Below are 22,290 nucleotides of genomic sequence, written 5' to 3'. Positions count from 1 at the left end.
TATTATTATCATAGTCTTTTGGAACTAGGGGACCTTAGACATTATCTGGTCTTAATCACCTTAGTTTTCGAATATGGAAATTAAAATTCAAAAACATAGACAAACTTGGTTAAGATCTAATACTAGGTTAGTGTTTCCCTTCTGTTGAGAACCAAGAGACACAGTAAGCAAAATGTGTCTGTTTTCCTTTGGATATACAGCATTCAAATTAGTCTCTCTTCAGCAATCTGTATTTTAACCAGTTGAAGGAAGTTTTTGACAGCTAGATATCTTTTTAAACCTTTTTAAAAACTTACATGTCTCTGGGCACTTGATCATACCTGGCATTTTGTACTCTGCTTTCCCTGTGGTTTCCCTAATGGTGTATTGTTTGCTCTTCTTGTCAAAGAGGGCCTGGAATAAGCTAACCAAAATGTTTTTTATTGGAGAAATTGAATGAGTAATGCTTTATTCCTTTCTGCAGCAGCTTACTTTTTGTAATAACTTGAGTAGTGAATATTACTTGTAATATTATTAAAACCACAAAGCACCGTTTTGTTCTTCTCCCAATCAAATATGGACTTAAACAGGTAGATGTGGCAGGTGCGTGTTTGTGAAGCTGTTTAAGAAATACCTCTTTTGGGAGGCTTTGTGGCTTATGAGAATAGCTTATTCTGAACTTTGAGTTTCTGTTTCTGAGAGATTATAGAAACTATCTTAAGGCTAGAACCCAAGAGAGTATATCTGGGTCTTGGTAAGCATTTACTTTTAAAGAACTTGTTGGAAACTGATACTCGCCTACACTAATGATATGTTGAATTATCCCCATCTCCCTCATTTATAAGTAGTTGAATTAAAAATATTTATTCCATTTTTAATATTAGACCACTTGAGGTAGGTTTGTACTAGCTGTACATTATTTATACTTACCTTTGAGAAATTTGTGTACTTTAATAATGTATTCCAAACTTCCAAGTGCCTATTCATTAGGGAAGCCATTTCAGAGCCAAGCATTTGTTTTTATTTCTAACCTAATGTGTAATAAGTTTTGTTTTTTTTTTTTTACCCAATACGTGGTAAATTTAGATACATTTGCGCTATCTTCTCAGATGAGTATACTTACAGATAATATTTAAGTGATTACATGTACCATACCCTTTACTGAATTCTTGATGTGTTATTTTATTTAATCTTTATAATCTATGGACTATAGGTACTGTAATTCACATTTTACAATTGAAGAAACTGAGTCTTAGTAATTTAACCCAATGTCACATAGTTAATGTAAGTTTCAGAGGCTGAACTTGAACTCAAGATATCCTGACTCCAAAGTGCACGCTTTACGCACTCAAGAAAATATACTCTATCACTACCCCATATTTGTATAGCATTTAAAAAACCTTTCCCCTCAAGCTAATCTAAATTTTGTTACCTCATCTTATTATATTTTCCAGCTTTAAGGTGAGTAAGATAGATAATTGTATCTGTAACAGAAAACCCAAAGTCTCATGGTGGAACACAATAACAATTTATTTCTCACTCACACTAAGAACCATGTGGAGTACTCAGGTATCCAGATTCTTTCCATCTTGTCACTCCTCTGTCCTCTAAGTTCTGCCTCACTAGAATTACTCCATTCAGCCAGCCATTGTGTGAAGAGAAAGAGAGCTTGAAGGTTTTTTTCAGGGATGATTTAGAGGTCAGTCCTTGAAAGGGCATACATTATTATACTCAGATTGCATTGGCCAGGACTAATCACGTGGCCACACCTAGCCATAAGTGAATTGGGAAAATGTAGTCCTGCTTTGTGCTCAGGAGGAAAGTGAAGCAGATGAGCATATAACAGCATCTCTGCCACAATAGTATTTTCCCCATTTTACAGATGATACAGAGAGGTCCTTTCTGAACAAAAGGCATAAAACCACTTGGTAGAGATCATAGAACCTAAGTTACCTTAGATCTGCATATTATGTGCTCACGCTTCTAAGGACACATTGAAATAATTGAAAGGTATTTAGATTGTATGTCTAGTACCATTGCTTTCTTTCGCATTGGGCATTAAATGTCTTAATCTCTTCATGTCTGTTATCAATACATTTTAAATAGATTATTAATTGACTTACCTCATAAGGAATAATCAACTTTAAAATTTTCTCAGTGGTAATTGCCATTTTAAGTAAAGATGACACAATGGCATTATATCTTTATGGACATATTTATGATCACCTGTCCTTTGAATATACAATATTGATTAACCTTTGTTTGTATGATTTTTGTTTTCAGTACATGTGATGGGTTACTCTGGGCCGGCCATCTATCCACATAATGTTTATTCTTGTGTGATGAATCGGAGACTTTGTTTAGCCATGAAAGTTGTTTTTTAACCTTTCCAAAAACTTAACTCTTGTGGAAAGAATTGCAACTTCAACTGGAATACTTCTAATGGAATAGAAGTATTTTCTGAGCTTATAATTGGTACAGCTGTGAATGCTGTACTAATAATGTAAATTAGCGAGAGTAGGAAGGATTTACAGAAACTGTTAACTTTTACTGGCAAGTTAAATCTGACATCTCAGCATTAACAGTTAACCTTTACTTTGTACTTTAGACTCCTTGGAGAATGTGTTGAAAGCTGTGGATCTATCCTGTGCCTAGAATATATACATTTTCACAATTTAACATACACTTTGAGATTTCATGGATTTCTCTGAAGCCAGTCCATCCATTAGCTGTTATTTTTAAGCATTTTTTTTCTAAAAATGTATTATGTTTGTTATATTTTTACTTTAATAGGTTGTAAAAAGAGATGTTTAATAAATACTATTACCTGGGCAGTAAGAATAATGCCCAGAGGCTGGGCGTGGTGGCTTATGCCTATAATCCCAGCACTTGGGGAGGCTGAGGCAGGAAAATCACTTGAGGCCAGGAGTTCAAGACCAGCCTGGCCAACATGGTGAAACCCCGTCTCTACTAAAAATACAAAAATTAGCCAGGCATGGTGGCACGTGCCTGTAGTCACAGCTACTAGGGAGGCTGAGGCGCGAGAATCACTTGAACTCAGGAGGCAGAGGTTGCAGTGAGCTGAGTTCGTGCCACTGCACTCTAGCCTAGGCAACAGAGTGAGACTCCGTCTCAAAAAAGAAAAAAAGAAAAAAAAGAAAAAGAAGAATAATGCCCAGAGAATGCATTGCTGCTTGGTATCTGAATTTGGTAGTTATGTTGGAGAATCAATTTATTAGAGGAAAATAATGACATTTCTAAATTTGAGGTTCATAAGCAAGTCTTATAAGTAAGCATAGATCATGAATGACGTAACTTAAAAATAACATTTAAATGTGATTTTTGAGTAATAGCAAACTTTATTATAATGAACTTCAGTGATTTCTCTCTGTTAAGAGAAAGTGATATATGAGAATCTAGTTTAATGCCTCAAACTTCTCTTAATGATATGATTCAGATTTATAAAAACTCTATTTACTTTGGGCCAAAATTAGCTTGGGTAGAAATACATCATTTCTAGTAGATCACTTTAAGTTATAGTCTGACCAAAGGATGGCTTATGATAATTATCTATTTTTTGGTAGTCAGCTACTACATTAAATTGTACATAGCCATATTTAAATTTGATGAGATGGTGTTTGCAACACTACATATAGTAAATGCTACACAAAGACAGATACTTCCCTTTTTTCATTGCCTTAGGAACCTTTATGTGGCACCAGAGGCTGAGCAGATCCAAAATAGTGAGTCTAGGGTTGAGGATTTCCCCACCTTTTATCTGCTAATATTGGTTCCTAAAGTTATACCCAGTGAGCAAAATGAATATTCTCTATACTAGATCATTTGGTTAGATAAATAGTGATTTCTTTTGTGCAACTTAAATTGTCTACCAAAATGTTCGGGTATTAGAAAACCATTGTAACTACAAAAAATAGAGTGCTGTCAAAAGTATCTAAAGTCTGTTAGGAAGAAAGCTTTAAAATGGATTTTGATAAATACTAGTTTCAGTTATGGGACTCCCATATATGTCCAAATAAAAATCAATTTTTTTCTTTAAAATTATGCTTAGAAAAGAGGGAGTTACTTCATTAAAATTTAGATCTTTGCAAAGTCATTCATGTTACTCTTTGGAGAAGGTATCATCTGAAGTATCTGTTCAATGCTTAAATGTACTAGAATGAAAGCTCCACAGAATAGGGACCTTGTCTATTTTGTTCACTATCCAGCACTTACAAGAGTATCTGGCACATGATAGGCACTGAACATATTTGTTGAAAGAATAAATGAGTTAATACTTATACAGGTTACTTAGAGCAAGTAAGGCAAAAAGTTTAACACATTTAGTTATTCGTTGACGACCTTACAAGTTCCAGGTATTGAATAATGCAAAAATATCTTTTAAAGGATCGTTTTAAAAAAGCAGTAAGCAGTTATATTGTGGAGATCATGGATGCATAAGTAGGCTAAAATTTCCTGTGACAGCATCCTGTACAGATTCAAGAATACTGTATCTCAGAGCCTACATGAAGATATCCTTTGGAAAACTGCCAGATGTTTTCCTTAAAAAATTTATACATTTTCCCCCTAAAGAAAAGTCTATGTAGTGTAGGGCAGCTGAAAGCAAGCAGAAAATCAGAGTCTTACTGGCTTGAAGTATCAGGGGATGGAGTTAAGTGGCCAGAAATAGGACAAATCGCAGAAAGGAGGGAGTTATGGTAAGTAACTTCCAAAAATCTGTGGGTAAACTCCCTTCAGATATCTAGATGTCCCCTAGAACTGCGCTTGGGAGATTCCAAGGAGTTCAGTGGAAAACAACAGCTGGCAGGCAGAAAAAACTAAATAGAGATTTTGGCTAATGGCTTCTGCAGGGGTGACAGAATTTGGTGTTTGATTCCCAGCAAGATAGAAGGGATTGGTAAACATGGGTGCTTTCCACAGATCTACTCTAAAAGAGCATAAAACCAAGCTTTCAGAAGTTCGAGTTGACTAGCCAGTGACTTAATTGCCCAGTATAATAAAAGTCCTCACTCTTCAGGAGAAGATAAGAGACTACAGAGCCTCTGTAAGATATCCACAATATCCAGTTTATAATAAGCAATTACTAGACATGTAAAAAAGCAGGAAAATACGGTTCATTCCATGTCAAGACTCCCTCAAAAATAGGTAGCAGACCCTGCAATTAGCAGAATTAGCAGACAGACTTAATAGCAACTGCAATATTTTAAGGACTTAAAGGGGGAGATATCATAATGACTGAACATGTGGGTAATCTCATCAGATAAATGGAAACTATGAAAAAGAACAATAGATGTTATAGAACCGCAAAGTACAATATCTAAAATGAAAATTTCACTGGATGGATTTAACAGCAGATTGGAGATGGCAGAAGAAAAAGTTGATTAAATTGAAGATAAATCAATAGAAATTTGCCAGTCTACCGAACGAAGAAAAAAAGATTACAAAAAAGAACAGTGCCTCATTGCCCCTGGGACAAAAATCAACCTAACATATAAATAATTAGAATTCCAGGAGTGAGGAGAGAGAGAGAGAGAGAGACAGTATGGTAAAAAATACTTAAAGAAATAATTTCCCCCAAATTCCTTTATTTGGTTTAAATCAACTTCAAATTCAAGAAGTTCAGTGAACCCCAAGCAGGATAGATACGAGGAAAACCACATCTAGACACATCTTTATCAAACTGCTGAGCATCCAAGATAGAAAACAATGTTGAATGCAAGCAAAGGAAAAAAAGACACATTATGTACAGGGGAATTAAAATATCAGGAAAGATGACTTGTCAGAAACGATGGAGGCCAGAAGACAGTGTAATAACCTATTTTAAGTCCTGAAAGGATAAAGATAACCTGGAGTTCTGTATTCAGCAAAAAATATCCATTAAAAGTGAAGGTAAAATAACATTTTTTTCCCCCAGATAAAAGTTGAAAGAATTCATTGCTAGGAGACTTGCATAGTAAAAAATGCTAATGGCAGTTCTTGAGGCTGAAGATACATGACACCAGATGAAAAGTGGATCCACAAGAACAGGGATCCCCAACCCTTGGGCCACGGTGTGTGGCCTGTTAGGAACTGAGCCACGCAGCAGGAGGCGAGCAGCCGTGAGCCTTATTGCCTGAGCTCCACCTCCTGTCAGATCAGTGGCAGCATTCATTTCTCATAGGAGTATTGCGAACTGCGCTCGAGGGATCTAGGTGGCACACTCCATATGAGAATATAATGCCTGATGAAACCATCCCCGCTCCCACCCCCCACCTCCATCTGTGGAAAAATTGTCTTCTATGAAATTGGTCCTAGTGCCAAAAAGTTTGGGCACCGCTGCACGAGAAAGAATGAAAAGTACCAGAAAGTAAATATGTAACAATTAGGTTTCATCCTCCAAAAGAAGACTTTGTAAGCTTGTAGAGCAATGGAATAATTTATAAATAAATAAATAAATGTCAAAAATAAAAAATAAATTAAAAAATTAAATCAGTGTGTATGTAGGGGGTGGGGCATGGAGGAAAGATCATTATTCAGTAACTGGTGTTGAGTTAAGTGGCTAGCCATTTAGAAAACAAGTTTTGATCTCTGCTTATTCATAAACTATCAAATTACCAGTAGAAAACATGTGAAGGGATTTAAAAAATATAATCTTAGAGTGAGCAAGGCTTTTCTAAGGCTGATGTAGAAGTCAAAAGTCATAAAGAGAAAGATACGTGAATTTGAGCACGTTAAAAACTTTTGAAATTTCTACATTGGAAAATTGCCATATAGTCAAATACAATTTATACGTACACACACACACGCACACACACACACACACACACACACGCACATGATAGCAAGGCTCTTTATTAAATAGAACTATGTCTTACACATCAATAAGGAAAAGTGCTGCAGCAGGATATGAACATGTGCCTAGTTCACAGAAAGTGAAATGTAAATGACTTGTAGTGAGACAATACTAAAAATATCTTTCCCATCAAAGCAAATGTTGCTCGTGGATTCCTAATCTCACATACAAATACATAGCCATTAAAATTAAATTTGTTTTCTTTATTCTTTATCATCTTCTCAACATAAGCATGTGCTGAAGTTTAATAGCCTGTTATTCTTTTGTAATACAGAATACCGCATTTAAAATAGTCTTTTTTATTTGTCTTCTTTATTGACACTTTCACTTGAGTATAGAATAGCTTTAAGCTTCTGTAGTGACCAAGTTAGTGATCAGTAGAAACTCTGCTGGGAATTCTCTGTACCTGTTCTGTCTTTACTTAAAAAAAAAAAAGATTTAGTCCTCTTTCTGTTCTCTTCAACAGTGCTAGTAAATATTGTCACATGCTGTTTTTATTGCATGCTTATTTTAGAAGTACCATACATCTGGATGTCAGACATCTAAAAAACAAAATTAGAAGACATAGGTACACTGCTCTTACATTTAGTATTTTGACCATCAGCACAAAATTACTGGATTTTCTCCATATTTTAAGCTGTTTGAGAAGTGACAGAAGAAACCTAATTTTAGCTGAATAACAGAAGCAAAAACTGTTATTTGACCATGTAGTAGGTTTTCCTCTTGGGAAGTAGGTGTTTTCTGTGTATGCAAACTTTTTGCCCTGTCTTCTTCATTTCCAGAATACCTTTCTAATGATGTGTAAATCATTTAGGCACATAGGTGGCTATTAGATGCTGCTGAAGTGTTTATGGTTAGAAGATGTTTATTGGGATATTATAAATGTATAATTCTTGAAGTTGTAGTGTCGGGGTACTTAACATGTTTTACAAATTCTGAAGCACTTCTGAAGGTAAAAGGTTCTTGTCTTTCCACAGTTAAAAAAAATTGGATATAGTAAAGCCGTATGGCTTAAGGATCACAGAGTAATAGCAACTGAAAAGCATCATTCATTCATTTAATATTAAGCACTTGCTATAAGGTACACATTTTGTAAAGCACTAGGTTACCTTACATTCCATTTCAGCTAACATTTAGTACGGTGCTGGGTTTGTTAGGCAGGTTTAACACATGTCAATTTCACATTATTCCTAGAACATCTATTTGAGGTGAGTGGTATCATCCATATTTTATTGTCCTGATCACTGATTCAGGAATGTATGTTACTTAGGATATGATAACAAAAAATAGCTGAGCCAGGTCTTTTGACTCCCAAGTTCTCTTCTTTATACATACAATACTGGATGTTTTTTGTTTGCATGTCCAGATCTACTCTCATTCAGTCTTCTCTACCCTGCTCTGTGCCCCAGGAGGTTGACCTCTAAGGACTGCCTTAGAGGCAGTTGGCTTCTGGTTGGATTTACCCAGTGTGAGGCACTGGCAGGATATTGGAGAGCCAAAGGAATGAAACAATCCTTTTCTATGTTTAGGTACACAGATATCATTGTGTTGCAAATGCCTCCAGTATTCACTGCAGTAACATACTGTACAGGTTTGTAGCCTAGGAGCAATAATCTATACAGTATACCCTAGGTGTGTAATAGGCTATAACATCTAGGTTTGTGTAAGTGTCCTCTGTGATCACACAACAAAATCACCTAATGACACATTTCTCAGAATGTTTCCCAATCATTAAGTGATGCATAACTATATTTGTATAGATTGAGCTCTCTGACTCTTCTTTATCTATCCTGTGTTTGTGAAGGGAAATATAAACCGAGGGACATGAGGTGAAGTTTGTTTGAGTGAAATGTTTTTCCAGAAAACATATGTTAATTATGAGGTCAGCCATAGGAGGAAAAAAACACATAGAAAAAGGCACGTTAATCATGAGTTTCTGGGTCATGTATGTATCACAAAGTGAACATACCTTTGTAAGCACTATGCATACTGCACATATTAAGAAAGTTTGGCTGGACACTGTGGCTGACGTCTATAATCTCAGCACTTTGGGAGGCCAAGGTGGGCGGATCACTTGAGATCAGGAGTTTGAGGCCAGCCTGACCAACATGGTGAAACCTTGTCTCTACTAAAAATACAAAAATTACACAGCATGGTGGCACATGCCTGTAATCCCAACTGAGGCAGGAGAATTGCTTGAACCCGAAAGGTGGAGGTTGCAGTGAGCCGAGATTGCGCCACTGCACTCCAGCCTGGGCAACAGACCCAGACTCTGTCTCAAAAAAAAAAAAAAGGAAGGTTCCCTTTGTGCCTCACCACAAAATGTAGCCACAATCCTGACTCCTAACATTGTACATTAATTCTCTCTGTTTGGAACTTTATATAAATAGAATTATACCACATACTCTTTTATATGAGAGTTCTGTCTTGTGTTTAGCAGTATTTTCCTTTTCATTGCTTCATTGCTTTAGAGTATGAATATACCACAAATTATGTATTCATTCTACAGTTGATAAAATTACGGGTTGTTTCCAATATTTTGAATATTATTACTAATGCTATTGTGAGCATTGTTAAGTATGTCTTTTAATGTATGTGTACGTTCATTTTTCTTATGCACTCCTTTCTAGGAGTAAAATTGTTGGGTAATAGGGTATCTCTGTGTTCCAATTTGATAGATATTGTTAAACAGTTTTCCAAAGTAGTTGTGCCATTTTACACTCCCACGAGTAGTGTAAGAGAGTTCCCATTCTTCCACATCCTTGCTAACACTTGGAAATGTCAGTCTTTTAATTTTAGCCATCCTATTAGGTGTGTTGTAGTCTCTGAATGTGGCATTAATGTGTTTTTTCCTGATGACATGATGTTGAGCACTTTTCATATCCTTTTGTGAAATGCCTGTTAAGTCCCCTGCCCGTTTTTCTATTGGATTGTCTATGTTTTCTTATTGATTTGTAAGCATTCTTTACATAGTCTGGGCACTGTGCCTTTATTAGTTATATGTGGCAAAAGTCCCCTCCCATTCCCTTAATACTGTCTGTTGATTTTATTCTAGTCCAATATATCAGTCTTTTATTTTATGGTTGGTATTCTTGTATGTTTAAGAATTTTTCATTGAAATATAGTCTCTTTTGTCTCCTAGAAGCTTTATATTTAGATCTGTAAACCATCTGTAATTGATTTTCACACATGGGTGAGCCATCCATCCATCAAGTTTCTTTTCTTTTCTCAGGTGGATAACCAGAAGACATAGTATTTTTCTTTTTTTCAAGGCCATATTATTCTCAGTTCTCAGCAACATCACCTTTGTCATAAATCAAGTCTCGTATACATATATATGACTTTTTTTTTTTGAGATGGAGTCTCACACTGTTGCTCAGGCTGGAGTGCAGTGGCGCAATATTGGCTCACTGCAAGCTCTACCTTCCAGGTTCACACCATTCTCCTGCCTCAGCCTCCTGAGTAGCTGGGACTACAGGGGCCTGCCACCACACCCGGCTAGTTTTTTGTATTTTTAAAAGAGATGGGGTTTCACCGTGTTAGCCAGGATGGTGTCAATCTCCTGACCTTGTGATCCGCCCGTCTCGGCCTCCCAAAGTGCTGGGATTACAGGCGTGAGCCACCGCACCTGGCCTATATGGGACTTTTTCTTGACTACTTTCTGTTCCACTGGTCTTTATATTCATCCTTGTGGCATAGCACACTATGTTAATTACTGTAACTTTATAATAAGTCCTTATATCTGGTGGTGTTAGAGCCCTTTCCCCACTTTGTTCTGCAAGATTGTGTAAGCTATTCTTAGCCCTTTGTATTTGCATGTATACTTGATGGTCAGTTATAAACAACAACAGAAAGACCTGCGAAAGGCAGTGAGAAATCATTGAAGTCAGAGTGATAATTACCAGAAGTTTTTTCTAAGATTTTAATAATAATTATTAGGTCAGCTCAAATCTAGAATCTTTTATTAAGATTAAAGAATGCCCTTGTTGTTATTTCAGCATTGGTCTTGTAGTTTCTTATAGACTATTTGATAAATTGGCCTTATTAAAAAAACAACTACTAATGGTTAAGGAACATACTTGTTTGAAATTTCATATTTATAAAAATATACAAACTAAGAATACAATTAAATGATCTTGATTTTTTTATTTTTTATTTTTCAGAACATCCATGATAGCAGTCTTCTGTAAATCGAACTTTTCAAGAATTCTCTGAAGGAACCAAGTAGGATATTCTTACATCATGACTTAATGTGAACGCAGGAACAAGAAATAGGTTTTATCTCTAAATATGATGAAGGGCTGTGTGTAAACACTGACCCTGTCTCAATTCTAACAAGCATTTTAGACATGAGTTTACATCGGCAAATGGGTTCAGATCGAGATCTTCAGTCCTCTGCTTCATCTGTGAGCTTGCCTTCAGTCAAAAAGGCACCCAAAAAAAGAAGAATTTCAATAGGCTCCCTGTTTCGGAGGAAAAAAGATAACAAACGTAAATCAAGGGAGCTAAATGGCGGGGTGGATGGAATTGCAAGTATTGAAAGTATACATTCTGAAATGTGTACTGATAAGAACTCCATTTTCTCTACAAATACCTCTTCTGACAATGGATTAACTTCCATCACCAAACAAATTGGAGACTTCATAGAGTGCCCTTTGTGCCTTTTGCGGCATTCTAAAGACAGATTTCCTGATATAATGACTTGTCATCACAGATCTTGTGTGGATTGCTTACGACAATATTTAAGGATAGAAATCTCTGAAAGCAGAGTTAATATTAGTTGCCCAGAATGTACTGAACGGTTTAATCCCCATGATATTCGCTTGATATTAAGTGATGATGTCTTGATGGAAAAATACGAAGAGTTTATGCTTAGACGGTGGCTTGTTGCAGATCCTGATTGTAGGTGGTGTCCAGCTCCAGACTGTGGGTAAGAAGATATTGTTTGATTTTTCTTGAGTTAATTTTTTCTCTGTGGATAAAATAATTTGCTATTACTCAAAAGAAAAATTTTTACATGCTGGAGAATTCATTCAACAGACATGTTGAGTGCACACCATATGTCAGGCACTGTGCTAGGTGTTAAAAGCAGTGATCCTATCTTACTCATTTCTATATTGTCTCTGCATTACATACTCACTGAGCACTTTTAGAAGAAAAGGGTAAGGTGGTAAGTACAGGATCTAGTTGTATACAAAATTGATTTTCTCATCCATTTGGAGAATTTTTATTTTGGAATAACAGATGAAATGATCAGGGTTGTTTGTGATGAGGGGGTTATTTGTGGTCATAAATTCAAATGACCTTCTTCTTCATTTTTTTTTCTCTTTGTTGACATGTTTCTCATGTGAGATAAATGGCCCTTTTGAAAGGTACCTACCTTAGCATGTGCCACAGTATGATGTGTTCATGTTGATATACATAAGCATTTGCTAGTCTCAAGTTCTAGGGGTTATATAATACTGGATTTGCCTCAAGTTTTTGAATTACACATACCATATTCTCAACATTTAAAATAAAATAATTTTGCTTATATATTTGATTATTATGTTGGCGAGCAGCTCCTGTTTATAGAGTATTTATTGTGTACAGTTGTCAGAATTAGGGAAACAGTAGTCATATACTATTCAAGAATAGTAAAAGCCACAAACAATTAATGTGATACGTACCATACTATTAGTAAACCAGGGATTATAAGTAAGGTTTGGGGAAACCCAGAACTTCCAAGATTATCTGGGTATAATCTCAGAGGCAAGACTGGGATGTGAGTTTCATTTATCAAATTACAATTTCAACATTCATTACCTGAATCAAATCCACTATTTAAAAGTTTCTTGAGTAGTGAATTTTCAGATCGCATCTAACCTACATTCCATAATTTTAAATGAGAAAAGTAGTGTTTCCTGCCTGTGCAAATCCCAATTTTCCCAGGTATCACTAGCACTTTACCATCCACCAAGGATTTCCGTGTAATATACAACATTTTAAAATTACCTAATTAATATTTTATGAATTAATTAGTTGTATGTAGGATTCAGATATTATTCATTATTAGATTTGAATTATGCTTCATTATTAGATTTGAATTATGCTGTCCTATACTGCAGGGAACTTGTACTATAATACAGATAAACAACAAAATATGTTATGGATGCTATCTAAACTGGGCCAAGGTTAGCTGTGTTTACAGGTGTAATGGCAGAAGCAAACTCTGGGACGTATGCAGGGCTAAATTTTCAAGAAAAAGGTGGGAAGAAAATAGGAATAATGAACAGTAGCTTTAAATAACTTGAGCAGAAGACAGTATTCTGACAGAAAAACAGCTTAGGTACGATTGAATCGCCCTTGATCCCGTGGACCGACCCCTGCATAACGTTTTCACAGGTGCAAGTGTGCGTTTCCACTGGTGCACATGTGCAAGTTATACTCTTGAAATTAGAGTAGATTTCAAGTAGGATAGCAAATTTTAGTTTTAAAAAAACTTTTTGTGAGTCATAACAAATACTCCCATAGCAAGAGTTCAGATACTTAGGAATATGTCTATGTTATGTTTCATCTACAGAAAGAGTGTGGTTTTTCTGTCTGTCCTTCATAGAACCCCAGGGTGCAAGAGGTGCTTCATACATTCCTCTAAATTTTTAATAGCTTAAAAAAAAATCTACAACTGGGCGTGGTGGCTCATTCCTGTAATCCCAGCACTTTGGGAGGCCAAGATGGGAAGATAACTTGAACCCAGGAGGTCGAGGCTGCAGTGAGCTGTGATTGTGCCTCTGTACTCCAGCCTGGGCAACAGAGCAAAGCCCTGTCTTAAAAAAAAAAAAATTCTGACAATGATAAAACAAAGGAAAAGGAGACTTAAGTTGTCACAGCCTTTGGCCAGGAGATATTAAGACAATAAATCCAGGGGCACAAACCTTCTGGTCACTTAATTGCTGTATATTATCTTGTACTAGGTTGATTGGTAATGTCATCATAATATATAGTTAATACTAGCAACCTAACTGAACACAATAGGTAGGGCTAAAGCAAATTATAATTTGTATAAGAACTTGATTTTAGGGGAAACATGCCAAACCAACTGGAAAAGGATTGATTATTCAACATACAGAATTATGAAAATTAGTTATTTGAGGGGGAAAACATTAGATTGTCACCACATATATTAAAATCAAAACAGATTACAGAGGTGTAGGTTATATAAATAAAAGGAAAAAATTAAAAGAAAATATAGGTGAATGATTAGCTAACCTACTGCCACATTGTGTATTAAAATTGAACACACATTTATTCTACAACTGAGAATTTCAACTCCTAGGTAAGTACTGTAGAGAAAATCTTTACTTGTGTACCAGGAGATTTGTATAGAGATGTTCCACAATAACAAAAAAAAAATGTTCATTAACAGTAGAATAGATAAATATATTTAGTTTATTGGTTACCTCTTGAGAGTAAGAAGAGGGCATGTGAACTTCAGGGGGTAACCAAGTTACTTCTAAAGCCACTGATAAAGGTTCTGATTTCCAGTTCATGGTTAGTATACTGATACAATTTTTAATAGCATTACATTTCTTTCTCAAGTGTTCCAATTTAGATTGTGAGTTAATGGTCATCTTATTGATAATGTTCTTAACTTCTGTGGTAGATACAGGAGTATTTATTTTACTATTCTTTATAAACCCTTTTTACATGTGATATTTCTTAATAAAAATAATTTTTTTCAGAAACTCATACTTTGGGATATTTTGGCACATTTTCTTCTCATTGAGACTTCGTTGTTAAAAAGTAAAATGGCTCAGTATTAATATTTTAGAGACGATAATTCAAATATAAAATATCATAAAATATTAGAAACGCTTTACTAGACTCTGTTACTATGAAAACAACCACGTGATTATTATATAAATTTAACAAATAATTGTCCGTGATTAATTTGGCCATACATTAATTTTTGGTGTTATTGGTTGTCAGAGTCTTACCCACAAAGGACAGACGAAAAAAGTCACAGAGATTACTTTCGTGTATTTTCTTTTATATTTGACTTATACTGCTCTGTAAGTTGTTATGGTCGTATTTCACATACTTGATGACGTAGGTTTTATGATTGTGTTTTGAAGAAAATGTCACCCAATAATATAAAATTTGTACGTATACTTCATAGGATACTACACAAGCCCTCATTAAAAGTTAGCTTTACTTATTATGAGCTGTAAATACCTGATTTTGAGTCCCTATCCTATCTTGTTGTTATAAGGATTAAGTGAGATCTTTAATGCTGTTACTAGCAAAATTCCTAGCACACAGTAAGCTTGTCATTACTCTTACTTACTATTCTTCATCTCTATTTCCAAAGTTTTGCTTTTTTTTTAAATCAGATAATCATTCAAATATTTAATGCACCTATGTACCAGGAACTGGAGGTTTATTAATGAACACAAGACAAAAATCCTTGACCTATTAAAGCTTACTGAAGCCTTTGAAACACACAGAGGATCCCCCTTTTTAAAAATTAAAACCCCATTTTTTATTTAAATCTGGCATGAGAAATACTGGTAAATTTCTGAATATTTGATTTTTATAAAAATGTTTAGCCACGGTGCCAGGACCATAGGCATATATGTAGTATTTAACCCTTTTATTATGTAACACACTTGAAAGGTTCTTTTCCAGAAATGCTAGATGTGAAAATAAGAACTTTTTCTTTTGCATTTGTTATTTATAGATATGACCATTTTCTGTATCTGACATTAATTTTACTTAAACATACAGTTTAACACACCTTGAGAAATACTGTCCTTACCACAGAGTAGAAAAGAGTTCTACCTGACCTGGTTTCCATTTAAGATCTCTTGGGGTTTCTGACCTAATATTCTTTCCACTCTTTTGAGGGCTAGGACTGATCACACTTGTTTAAAGGATGGTATTTCTAAAAATCCCACTTGAGGAGGGGCCCAGGGGACCAAATTTGAGTGCTGTGATTTAACCAGAGTAAGTCTAGCTAGACAGCTTCTAGAACATGCCAGTCCTCGCAGGTTCAGAGAAAAATCCAGCCATAATTAGGGGGAAAAATTGGGGGAGGGATCCCAGTGTGCAAGGAGGAGAAGCATAGAAGCTGCCTTGAATAAAAATATCTGATTTACCTTCTGCCTTGGAGTCCTAGTTTGTACATTGTCTAGGCAGATGAGCAAAAAGTTGTTGTTTTAGTTTCTATCACCTGTTTCAGTTGACTAAGGCCACCCTGCTACCAGCACACATTATCTCTGTCATCCCATGTGAGTTCTTCTGACTGCTGGGGAGCTTTGAATATACAAGAACATTTATTATACTGGGACGTAATTAATGATTTATTGTCTGTGAGCCTTCCAAGGATCCTCCAGAAAAGTTCCTTTTTGTTTTTGGAACCACAGGCTAACCTCATGCTCAATAAGAAATTGTTCAATGAACCAGCCTGACTGTATGCTACTAACATAACTCATATACATTTGGGTAATGTGGTCAACTATAATTGGCTTTGTGTAAGCTTCAGGCTGGTTTGCTATGACTTTTAAATGGCTTTCAATGATAACTTACTCTGGTGGAGAATATTGTTCTTAATGGATTAAAAAAAATAGGGCCATAGGCTTAGGGACTAAATAACATGTATTTTTAGAATTCTAATTAATGTCTGTGTAACTCATTTTCATCCTACAAAGATGTGTTTTAGCTATACCTTGACTATCTTTTGACATGCTGGAAATGCTGTTGTAGACCGGCCTTTTACAAATTTTGCAGAGATCACAGATCCTACTTTGATTTTATCCGGAGAAAACAAGTACATGGGACTTAGAAAACAGATTTAGGGTATAAAGAGCCATAATGAATAAACTACATTTCAGGGGACGTTGTAATTCATGACTAGTGATAAATTGTATGTGTTAGAACACACATACATAAAGATATTATAAGAATTAATAGCTTGAACTGAGAGAGCTATTTTTAATTTATTCTTCCTAACCATAAAATTAACCCAGGTATATTTTAACACTAAATAATTAAATATACTATGTGGGTAGTTCTTTGAAGTTTAAAAATCACATTTTCTATGTCTTCTGACAGTGTAATAAACTTTAAGCATTTCAGATTTTGAATTTTTTGACTAGGGATGCTCAATCTGTATATTACTCCTATACCAAACATTGTTAGTTGATGCTAAGATTTTTGGTGGTGTTTTAATGAGTCAATAAAAATAACATTCTTTCCCTTCACCCTCATTCAAAACCATGTTAATATGTGACACAGGAGACATGTCAGCTTTCTCTAATTAGTTGACTAAAGAATGTGGCTTTGGATATGCAGCCAAAATGGCTTGCTAACACTTCATCCCTAAATTGGACAGACTTCCCCAACTAGTCTCAGGCATGTAGCCCTGAGAACAACTGAAGGCCTCTCCTGCAGCATGTAGTGGAAAAAAGAACAGAATGCATCCTGTCTGCAGGATGCAAATCCTAAAAAAGGGAACCAGGAGATGAACCTCCCTTTGTCTAGACCTTCTCTCAAGTATATTAAGTCATTCCTTTTTCACTGGAATAATCAAATAGAAACATGAGCCTCTTGATTCTGATATAAAACTTGACTGTTCCCCTTAACTGGATCAAATAATTTTGGTATTTCTGATAATATTTTCTTTCTGTTCTTACCTTTAAAGAACAAAGTAAGTTATTTAAAGGTATGTTAAAAGCTTTATGCTTTAAAAAATTATTTTGGACTTACAGATACTTTTTCTTCATTCTCTTTTAATCGACAGAAGTGACATGAGAGACAGTGTCATTTTTAAATCAAAATATTTTTTGAGACTGTCATGTCTTTCTTAGGATTACATTTCATGTTAGGTATGGTTTTTTTTCTTCTTACTTGTTCTTCACAAGGAATTTGCTCCAGGTAGAATATATCACCCTAGCTGGTATCCCTACTTGCTTGATGTTATCAATAGTATAATTTGTAAAACATTAGTACTATGAAATTTTCCCAGGAGATATTATAAATGACTTAATTTAAATAAATTAAGAAAATACTGCATACTACGTACTGAACATTGGTATGTTAAAAATTGTCTTAGCAAATCCTATAATAGAAAAGAAAAACCACTTTAATTTTAGTTGGCATTTTCCTAACTTGACCACTGAGTTCTTAGTGTGGATCACCTGTTAACAATGCAGTGAACAGAAGATACTTCTGGAGAGACTGCTGTTTCAGCCCCTTCCTGTCTTCCCCACTTTCTTGCTGTCCATCCACTCCTAGGTTAAGCATTTCAAGTACAGTAGCTAGAGACCTTCAGCTGAAGGATAGAGAAGGAAAGTAAGGCTTGAATTAAATAATGGACCATGGAAGGAAATGGAGCTAACCACTAAACTAAGGTTTGGGGGCTGTTTGAGCCAGAGATGTTCAGTTATTTCCATGACCTTATTGAGCCTGTTCTTTTTCCAAATAACACTTATTATACCAGAGCAGAGAGACTCCTGGAATTTTCTATAAAGCAAGTGTCTTGTATTTAATTTACTTTTACCATTTGCTTCCATTATAATTTGGGAGTTATTTTTCAATGGAAAAGAAATTCGGCTCCCACAAAAGGAAAGTCATCTTCAAGAGGCCTGACAATCTGTTTTCAAAATGTGTGAGTGCCAGGTATATTTAATTCGTTGATATATTACAGAACCTGCCTAATACTGTTATGGTTAGGGTTGAATACATATGAATGTGAAACACCTACATAGGAAGCACTCAATAAGTGTTAGTGTAAGAAAAAACTACTAGACAAACTACTCTTTTGTTGTCAGATTATACATTTATGAAAACATTTGGTCAGTATTATTAAAGTAATCCTGTTTTTCTTCGGAATTTGTATAAATTCAGTAAGACTTGAATGTTTAGTTCTAGGGGTAGGACATCTGACCTTTTCCATTTAAAAAATACTGAGAAGTAGCATAAAATGTTGGTACTTTAACATTTGAGTAAATATAACATGCCATGAACTAAACTCTCCTTTTCTCTCTACCCCCGTAACCCTACCTCTCCTCTGTCTTCCTCTCTTCTCTCCTCATCTTTCTTCACAGACACACAAACACTACATATGTATAATCTTATTTTAATCTCACAAGTCTTTTTATTATTTGCTAGTTTTGGGGATATATTTTGACTAAATGCCAGGTGGCCAAAGTCAGGTATCTCCATCATAGTATGATGAACTTCTGGGATACAAGAATAAATGGAAATTTTTATTTAATTTTTAAAAACTAGCAATCAAGGGCCAGGCACTGAATGGAGATTTGTTCAAATCCAGCCCTGCCCCTTAATGACTGGCCAGTTCACTTTATTTCTTTTAACTTCAGCTTCATTACCAAAGTGGAGGAATTATGATTATAAGTAATCATAGGGAGCATAGAGATAACAGTGCTTTAAGACAGCTATCTTAAGAGATTGGAGTTATGAAAAATTCAAAAATGAAATCAGAAATGAAGCCAGGAGTGGTGGTTCACACCTGTAATCCCAGCACTTTGGGAGGCCAAGGCGGGCCAATGAGGCCAGGAGTTCGAGACCAGCCTGACCAACATGGCAAAACCCCATCCCTACTAAAAATACAAAAAAATTGAGGCTGGGTGTGGTGGCTCACACTTGTAATTCCAGCACTTTGGGAGGCTGAGGTGGGCGGATCACTTGAGGTCAGGAGTTCGAGACCAGCCTAGCCAACATGGCAAAACCCCGTGACTACTAAAGATACAAAAAAAATTAGCCAAGCATGGTGATGCGCGCCTGTAATCCCAGCTACTTGGAAGCTTGAACCCGGGAGGCGGACGTTGCAATGAGCTGAGATTGTGCCAGTGCACTCCAGCCTGGGCAACAAAGCGAGACTCCATCTCAAAAGTAAATAAAAAATAAAAGTACAAAAATTGGCCAGGTCTGGTGGCTCATGCTTGTAATCCCAGTTACTTGGGAGGCTGAGGCGTGAGAATGACTTGAACCTGGGAGGTGGAGGTTGCAGCAAGCCAAGTTTGCGCCACTGTGCTCCAGCCTGGGTGACAGAGTAAGACTCTGCTTAAAAAAAAAAAACAAAAACCTGGCAATCACATATTAAATGTTTGACATGATAATGCAGGATTGGTAATTTCCCCTACACTACCAGCTATTAGTTTGCTCCTGATAAATATACCGTGTATATATGTGTATTTTATACTGTGTATTTTAAAAATTCTAAATAGATATTCACTTTAATATCATCACTATTCATATAATTCAGGAAACTTTTATAGTAATATATTTTATAGGAGGAACACTGTATTTGGTGTAAAGTTTGGATAAAACTCAAAAATCTTGTTCTCTATAAAGCAGCCATTTTCATGAGTTTAAGTCTTCAGACTCAGAACTTGTAAGGAATTATCATCTGAAAGCAATTTATGAAGCTGTTTTAAAATTTAATTATTGAGAAGATCTGAACAGAGTTAGAAATACAAGGAAAATTTTGAGAAGAAAATATGCTTTAGGTGCACAGTTTTCTCTGTTTTCTTGCCAAACCCCTTCATGTTTTTATGGAAATTGTACCAGATTTTGGAACTTGTCATGAAATTTTTAAACGGCAAGGTTGATGTTCTGCTTTTAAAATTCTTCTTGTCAAGAAGAAGTACTTTTTTTTAAACTTCATTAATTTTTTTTTACTTAAATCATTAATTAAAAATTAGGTCAGTTCTTAAAAGTTTGCGTAGTGCTATGAATACTAGTATATTGAGCAGCCTTCTACAAAAGTTAGAATTATTTGTAACCTAATTTCTATTAATCTGCCTTGTATATTTTTATAAATATTTATTTGCTTAGAAACGATATATTCTTCCTAAATTTATGTAGATAAAGCACTCTCAGTGTTCATATTAGCTGTAAATTGTTCTCCTGTTTAATTATTTGAAAGTTAAGTATGTACCTAAATTTGGCTTTTACAGTCATCACAAAGATAATAGCATTTTACTCTTGCAACATACTGGACATTTATACTTAAGTTACTCAGTTTTCCAGTAAAATGTTACCATATAAAAGATTTCTATTGTTATGTCTAAAATGCCAACCAGTATTTATTTTAAGATGATTATTCAGATATTAATATTCAATCCTAATAACACATTATTTATATTATTTATGTAGAAATGATAGTCACTTGTATGATCACATGGTCATTAGTCAAGCACAAGTGCAGGGCTATGAGAAATGTCATCAAAGCAGCCATTTGCTTATTTGGCATTCTAAAGGCCAAGGCCAAAGCCGAAGATTATTTTGGCTGAATACTGAGGCTAAGCCAAACTAAACTGAATGCCTATTTTATGTATGGGAAAACTTAGTTGTTGGGAGATAATGTAATTTACTTAAAATTACACAAGTATTAAGTGGTGGAAGTAGAATTTGAACTGGCCACGCTAAAACTACTTTGCTGCCTTTGTAAATTGTAACTGACTTCAGAAAATAGTTTTGGCATTGTCTCCCGCATACACACACTTCCCCATTCTGCCCCTCCTCTTTCCTTCTTCCTTCCTTCAGTAAAAAAGATAGGTAGAGAAAAAGTTTGGAAGAGAATGCCATTTCCTTTTCACTGATATTATTGTTTTAAAACAAAGACTACACTTTAGCTTATAGATACTTTAGATTAAAACTTTGATTAAAAAAAGGGTCTTTTTTCTTTATCTGGGACTGCAATGAATAAGCTGTCTTGGAAATTTTAAAGCTCAGGGAAATGAAGCTTTGTTAAATTACCCATTGCTGGTTATAAATTGCCTTTAATTCAGTCCTGTTTGAACATATCTATGATAGAGAATGGTAACTAGATAATTGGTCTATCAGAAATAAGATGGAATTTAAGATGTGTTTAAAGAGTATGTGGTACTTGGGAGGCCGAGACAGGCAGATCACAAGGTCAGGAAATGGAGACCATCCTGGCTAACACGGTGAAACCCCGTTTCTCCTAAAAATGCAAAAAAGTTAGCTGGGCATGGTAGTGGGCGCCTGTAGTCCCAGCTACTCGGTAGGCTGAGGCAGGAGAATAGCTTGAACCCAGGAGGTGGAGATTGCAGTGAGCCGAGATCACACCGCAGCACTCTAACCTGGGCAACAGAGCAAGACTCTGTCTCAAAAAAAAAAAAAAAAAAAAAAGGGTGTGGTACTAAGGGACCAACAAGTCCAAAAATGGAGGGAACTCCCTGACTCTTAAAATCCTGCACAATTTTATAGAGTATCTTGAAACTTAATTGCAATCTCAGTTACAATTATTACTTAAATTTTATTGACAGCTCTGAAAACTCCCCTAAATTTCCAGGCAAAAGGAAATGTTTAGTATTTACAAAAGACATGCATTGATAAAACTTGATTGTTGCTGCTTTCAAAGGGAATTAGAAACTTCTAGAAATTTTTAAATTGAAAGTTTTGTGGGGGTAATGGTAGATTCACATGCAGTT

At 35.4% G+C, this 22,290-nt stretch overlaps 1 protein-coding gene across 5 annotated transcripts in view; it reads left to right on the top strand.

Annotated features, from left to right (window-relative positions):
• The window catches only part of RNF19A (ring finger protein 19A, RBR E3 ubiquitin protein ligase), a 92,732-nt gene that overhangs the window by 10,876 nt on the left and 59,566 nt on the right, over positions 1–22,290 (top strand). For all 5 annotated transcript variants that reach the window (XM_030794903.1, XM_030794902.1, XM_030794904.1 and 2 more), the window contains exon 2: positions 10,993–11,759. In XM_030794903.1, the coding sequence (XP_030650763.1) occupies positions 11,179–11,759 (581 nt within the window). In that variant the 5' untranslated portion in view covers positions 10,993–11,178. The remainder of the gene's footprint in view (positions 1–10,992; positions 11,760–22,290) is intronic.

Source organism: Nomascus leucogenys, chromosome 16, assembly GCF_006542625.1.
Source record: "Nomascus leucogenys isolate Asia chromosome 16, Asia_NLE_v1, whole genome shotgun sequence".
Lineage (NCBI taxonomy): Eukaryota > Metazoa > Chordata > Mammalia > Primates > Hylobatidae > Nomascus > Nomascus leucogenys.
This window is presented reverse-complemented; position numbering and strand designations above follow the sequence as displayed.